The following is a 6296-nucleotide window of genomic DNA, read 5'->3' as shown; positions in this document are numbered from 1 at the left end:
AGTCCTTTAATCCTCAGGAGGGCACTGTGGAACTATGTTCTTAGGGTTCTCCGCTGTGGGAAGTTTCTTTTGTTACAAATTGTTCTGAATGCAAGGCCAGGCCTCGAAGAGACAGATTTTTATATGTTCATTTCATTTTTAAAGAAAAACCATAAGGATCTCTTAAAATGCGAACCTGGAATGTGTGTTTATATTATGAATACTTTCATATTAAACTGAGCAAATTGAAGAATGATTGCTTGAGCTCTTTCTACCGGGAAATTCATACTCAGGTAAGGGAACTGCTTTTCATGTACTTTTATGTACATTGAAAAAAGCAACCTGAAAAGGTAAATTTAATTCTATGAGCTCCATTACTCAGAGTGTTTTCAGCCCTATCACATAGATTGCATTTATTGCCAAACTAAGCAGTCTTTTAAAGTCTTCTTTTAAATCTGTTGTTGAGATAAAATTTGGCTTTTTAGTATGCTTTTCTCATGTCCTACCCACTGTGTTTAAACTGACATTTCTGTTACCTACCTCTTCAGGGAGGAAAACAAAACAAAAAGCAATGTTCAGATAAAATATTATAGGTTTATTTAAAACTTAATTCTCACCTTGAGTATGCAAAATACAAACTCCACAAAATGTTCATTTTACTTTGTAGTTTACAAATATACAAAATAGAAGTTTGCTTAAATTTATATTACATATTTATTAAGGCAAGGAACTATATAGAAAAACACATTTGTTCTGCTTAAGGCATACTTGGGAATAAACCATTGTACAAATTATTGCACATCTGAAACCACAGTGCATAACAGACTGTCTGCATAAAAATGTTAAAGTAAACCAGGTGTATTTACCTGACTTAGGTCATACATGTAGATCGGAAGACAAAAATAGATTTTCCTTGTCAAAGTATGCAGCAGTTTGAGAACTTTGGCTTCCTCATTTGGTACCTTTAGAACCAAGACTCACCAAGCACCATCGTTTAGGCTATTAAAACACATTTTCTGTACCTGAATTTTCTTCCTCTTCTTCTAATATCATAATAATGGCTTTTAGAAGGCAAAGAGAATACAAGGTGATCTTTATATGTATATTGCATCGAAACACAATTCCAGGGAATACTGGTCTTCCCTCCCCCCACCCCCCTCCCAACTCACGGATCTAATTTATACCCTGATATCCACAGCTTCCAGTCACCCCCTTGGCGTTTTGTAAGTCCAGGAATATTCAAGTTGGGTTTAGAATTGGAATGATAGAAGATCCAGTCACAGACCCCATCTGTTCTTTGACTTGTCTTTGGGCTTCCTCCCGTCTCCTGATTATCCATTCACAAGTTGACTTGCTGGGAACTTGACCATGATTGTAGTGCTTTCCAGCTGGGCTCCTCCCCTCATCGGGAAGACCGTGTAAAGGGAAAAAAAATACTGAATTCTCTTCTGGCAGTGTGGGTCACGTCCACTGTTTGGGGATTTAAAAGTGCCTCTTCATGTGTAAGGCGAGGTGGTCCGACCTAGAGAATGCCCGGTCGCACTTCTGGCACTGGAAGGGGCGGTGCCCAGTGTGTTTTCGGTAGTGCCTGGTCAGTTCATCTGAGCGGGCAAACTTCCACCCACAGCCTTCCCAGTCACAGTGGTAAGGTTTCTCACCTGTAACAGGAAAATAAAGCCGTTAAAGCCATTGCTGAAGGATGAAAAACAGACAGATGATGGGTACATCTGAAACCTATATAACTGTGTTAACCAATGTCACCCCAATAAATTCAATTTTAAAAAATGGAGATTTCTAAAAACAAAAAACGAAAGGGTTGAAGAAACATATACCATGCTAACAGTAGTTAAAAGAAAGCTGGAGTAGCTATAGTAATTTCAGAGAAAGCAGACTTCAGAACAAGGGTAATTATCAGGGATAAAGAGGGGTGTTGCATAATGATAAGGGGGTCAATTATCCAAGAAGACATAGCCATCCAGGATAAGTCCACTGAAACAGAAAGCAGATTGAATTTGACCTCAGTAATAAAAACAGAGATGCCATAAAAACAACGACGAGGAAGAATTGGCCATTTGGAAAACTGGAGCCCAAATACTAAAACCAACTCCCCAAGTACCCAACTCTCAAAGGACCCAGGAATGTCTTTCTATCACTTAAGACCATATTAACTTTGAGATTATAAGAATGCGTTATGTATATTCTTTTTTGCTTTTTATTTTATTTAAGGAGGCATTCGCTAGATAGTTGAGCAGTGAAAACACACAAATCCGCCTCAACCTACACTTCTAGAGGGCTAACATTTTCATTCTTTTGGAGTCAAGATATCACAGTGGTAGAAATGAATTTGGAAATGATGCCTGCTAGTGTGTCTCCCCTAGCCCAAGCCAAGTTACAATAGCCTATCCCACTAAATTGGGTGTAAAAAGCCACAGGAGGCTCCTTTTTCTGTACCCACATTTCTGTAATTTTCCTGAATAGCACAACTACACACAACCTTGTGGACCTACTGACGCTGACATGGAAGTTCATCCTAAACCAGGATCCCAGCCATCGGACCCATTACATTCTTGAAATGTACATAAACCTAATTATTAAGACTAGAACTAAAAATAGAAAGGGGGAATCTAGGAAGGGAACAGCTAAAGAAAATTGTCTAGAAAGTAAAAAAAAAAAAAAAAGGATGAAAAGAATCCCATCCACTGCAAAGTATAATTTCTTGATTACAAGGGCAATGCTTTGCTAGGAGAGGCCCATGTTCAGCCTGGAGTCTCCCTGCCTTTCAAAGGCCTGACAAAACTGTACATTCGAGCACTGATACCATCCATCAAGCAAAAGGCTCCTGGGCAAAAAAGTGGGCGCCCGTTTGCTGCTCTCCCGGGATCCAGGAGATGGAGGAGATAGACTGTACCCCACATCCCAAGGGAGACCATAGTTATCGGGTGAGGCTGGACACCCCCCCTCCTTTCCACCACGTCCTCCTACCTGTGTGGGTTCGCAGGTGTGCTTTGAGATGAGAACTCTTCGTGTAGGTTTTGCCGCAACCCGCATAATCACAAGTGTGAGTGGCTGTCCTTTTCCGGGGCCACGATCTTCTCCCCCTCTTAGGTTTGGGCTCCTCTGGCATGCAGGACCCGGGTGGCATGAGCTCTAGGGGCGAAGAAGTGGGGGCGGTCAGCCTCATCCCGTGGGCCCCGGCACACGCAGTGCTCCCCAGCCCGAACAAGGAATCCCCAGGACTGACCTTGGTAATGGAGCGGCGGCACCTGCGGCTGCATCTGGTCTGGCAGGAAGGGTGGGTAGTTGGGCCCCGGGTGGGGGTGGAAGCCCGGGGGCAGCGGCAGGGCAGGATGACAGTCCCTGCTGCTCAGCAGTTCCTCGGCTCCCAGGGTAGGGGTAGTCCTGTTGGGGAGCTGCCGCCCCAGGGGGAAGTCGTGCGCCGTCGGCCGGTGGCCGTTGCTGAGAGGAGGTCCCGTGCCCAAGTGGGCCTCCAGGGGCCGGCCGACCGTGCACGAAGAGACCGCCTCCTGCTTGATCTTGGGGCACATGCGTGGCGGCCCGCCGCTGTAGGGCGCCACCACCACCGGGTGGCTGCCGTTCGGGCTGCCTTTGCTAACACTGATGACCGACGGGCTGCCGTACTCACTGCCGGGGGCGCTCAGCGACGCCTTCAACACAAACTTGCCCATCAGCCCGCCACCTGGCGGCTGTTGCTGTTGCGGCGGAATGTACACTGGGTCCAACTCGGGCCGAAGGAGTTCGGCCACGAAGCCGCCCGAGGGGCTCACGTCGTTGATGTCCGCCAGGTTGAAAGGAGCCGTGGGAGGGGGCGCAGACTCGCGGCCATACAGGAGGCCGCCGCTGGTGCTGCCGGGGGCCACGCCCGGGCCCCCCTCGGGCCGGATCGGGTAGCTGAAGCTGCAGGTGGAGGGCGCACTGGCAGGGCCGCTGCTCGACGGGGAGGACGACGAGGAGGCCGAGGCAGACGAGGACACGGTGGCAGCCACGGACTCCTGATGGGACAGCGAGTTGGAGAGGATAAAGTCCAGGTCCAGGAGATCGTTGAACTCCTCCGTCTCTCTCCGGGGAAGGAGCGCCGGGTTGCTGCCGCCGCACGCCGACCCGACTCCGCCGCTCTCCAGGTCGGTGGCCACGGTCGCCGCTGCCAGGTCGTACGGGCGGCCGGGAAGTAGAGGAGGAAGTCGCTTCATGTGGGAGAGCTCCTCCCGCCAGCGCTGCGGGGACAGGGCGGGAGAGGGACCGTCAGTGGTGGTCTCCAGCCGCCACCCGACATACTGGCAGACCCGGCGCGCCTACGTCGCCCAGGCGTGGGGAACGAGCAGGCAGGCAGCGCCCGGGGGCTCCAGTGCCAGGGGTGCAATCTCGACCCACACCCGGGTCCGAGAAGAGGCGGTGCGTCCATACGGAGGGTGTTAGGTTGTGTCTGCCCGATTGCGTGTGAGCAAGCGCCTCGGCTCGCCAGCCGGAGGCCCTCCCCCGCCAGATCCCTGGGACGCTCTCGCCGTCCCAGAAATTGGGACACCGAGGCTCTCCCGGTGTGTCCTAGCCACCGGGACGCCTACGCGCCGAGCTCTCAGGCCCAGCCAGTGTCTGTGGACACAACCACCTCCCGCCCGGTGGCCCGCGCGCCCGCCCTGCCGCCTGCACCCCAGAGGACGTGTGCGGACCGGGTGTGCGCCTCCGGCGGCTCCGCCGCGTCCAGACCACACGCACGTACGGCTGAGCCCCGGGCGCGGAAGCCGTCCCGGGAAGGCTGCAGAGCCCGTGCAGTGTCCACCTCCTCCCCTGACTCCGAGGTGGTCCTCGGTGACCCAGGGCTCCGCCCGTCCCCACCCTACCCACAGAAGGCCCCCACCCCCCGCCCCAGCTTACCCCCATGGCCAAGGGCAACACTCACGTTATTCGGGGCACCTGCTGGACGCAGAGTCTTCTCCCTTCCCGCGGGGCCGGACGCGAACGTGGAGAAGGACGGGAGCAGTGCGTCGCTGACAGCCATGTCAGACTCGCCAGGTGGCTGCCTGTGGGCCGGGTGGGGCGCACACGGAGGGAGAAGTCAGGGGCCCACTCCCGATCACCACTCCGGCGTGTCCCACCTCGACCCGTACCCCTCCCTTCGCCCCGCGCTGCACCTACCTCATTAATGTGGGGGCCCAGAAGGTCCTCGGCAGGCCGAAGCGGTGGGGATACCCCGAACCCCAAAGTCAACGAAGAGGGAAAAAAAAGACTTAGAAACGAAGTCAAAACCAAAACCCCAAATTGCCCGAGATCCTTCTTCTTTGGATTAAATATAAATGGTAGATGCCCGTGTTTTTTTTTTTTTTTTTAAAGTTCCTTTGTATACAAAAGTTCTTAAAAAGTCGTAAACTCGTATAAAAATGGACAATCAGCAAGGCGAGTAAGTAGGTCCGGTGGCCGGGCTGCTGTCTTCGACTCAGCAGAGTCCCCCACCGCTGTCGCTGTCGCCGCGGCTGTCGCCGGGAGAGCTGGGGCTGTGGCCGGGGTGGCGGGCGGGCGGCGCCGCCAGGTGAGACTGGCCGCGGTGGCGCGGATCTGCGGACTGGGCGGCGGCACAGGGCGCGGAGTCCGGGGGGCTGCGCGAGGCGCGCAGGGCCATGGGCGCTGGCCGCAGGCGGGTGGGTGGGTGGGGGGCCGGAGGGGCGGGGAGGGGCACTTGGCGGCTCCCGGTGCCGCCGCCGCCCGCCACCGCCTCTGCTCCCCGCGCGCCCGCAGCGGCGCTCGTTCTGTCGGGCAGGAGAACTGCCGGCAGCCGCCGCGCACTCCTTACTTATAACTTTTGGCTCTCCCGCCCTTCCCCCCGCCTCCTACTGGCAGTGAGCGGCAGCGCGCCTCCAGGCCCCGCCCCTCCCATTCTTTTCCCCTCCCTCCCGCGGCCCCCCGCGCGTTGCCATGGCAGCTAAATAAACAAACTCGGCGCACGTGGGGGCGGGGGGGAGGGAGGGGCGCGGGCGGGGCTCAGCCAGCCCGTGACGCCAGCCCGGCAGCTGGCGGGCGGGAGCCACGCTGACGCCGGCGGCGGGCCTGGCGTGGGGCTCCGGGTACCGGGCGCCGGTCCGGTCGCCGGTCTGGTCGCCGCGAGGCCTGGGAAGTCCCCGGGTTCGAAGCCCGCGGCTGAGAAGACCGGTGGGGGCCGAGGGGGTGGGTTACGCGCTCGCCGCTGTCTGCGCCCTAAAAGCGCGATTATCCGCCTGACTCATCCAGCCCTCGGTCCCTCCAGTACGCACGCGGGAGCCGGGCTCCGGTCCCGAGCGCCGGTGCGGGCGCTTGGCCTGGCCTCGTAC

The 6296-nt window shown here is 55.1% G+C and overlaps 1 protein-coding gene across 1 annotated transcript; it reads right to left on the bottom strand.

Annotated features, from left to right (window-relative positions):
* Window positions 1-553: 553 nt before the first annotated feature.
* KLF4 (KLF transcription factor 4) lies at window positions 554-5743 on the bottom strand. Its single transcript, XM_070430961.1, has 5 exons — window positions 5131-5743; window positions 4895-5015; window positions 3221-4211; window positions 2962-3126; window positions 554-1637 (listed from the first exon to the last, which is right to left on the bottom strand). Exons 1-5 carry the CDS (start codon window positions 5133-5135, stop codon window positions 1462-1464), a joined length of 1458 nt encoding a protein of 485 aa, XP_070287062.1. The 5' UTR covers window positions 5136-5743; the 3' UTR covers window positions 554-1461.
* Between the last annotated feature and the right edge of the window lie 553 nt (window positions 5744-6296).

The sequence above is a fragment of the Myotis yumanensis genome, unplaced genomic scaffold (assembly GCF_028538775.1).
Source record: "Myotis yumanensis isolate MYYU_CA2020_CCGP unplaced genomic scaffold, mMyoYum1.0.hap1 SCAF_12, whole genome shotgun sequence".
Taxonomy (NCBI): domain Eukaryota; kingdom Metazoa; phylum Chordata; class Mammalia; order Chiroptera; family Vespertilionidae; genus Myotis; species Myotis yumanensis.
This window is presented reverse-complemented; position numbering and strand designations above follow the sequence as displayed.

Coding starts and splice junctions, on each gene's coding strand:
- KLF4 (XM_070430961.1), bottom strand. Junction 4,212..4,894: donor CAGCAGGTGCCCCGAATAAC/GTGAGTGTTGCC, acceptor CTGTCCCCGCAG/CGCTGGCGGGAGGAGCTCTC. Junction 1,638..2,961: donor ACACCTGCGAACCCACACAG/GTAGGAGGACGT, acceptor TTCCTGTTACAG/GTGAGAAACCTTACCACTGT.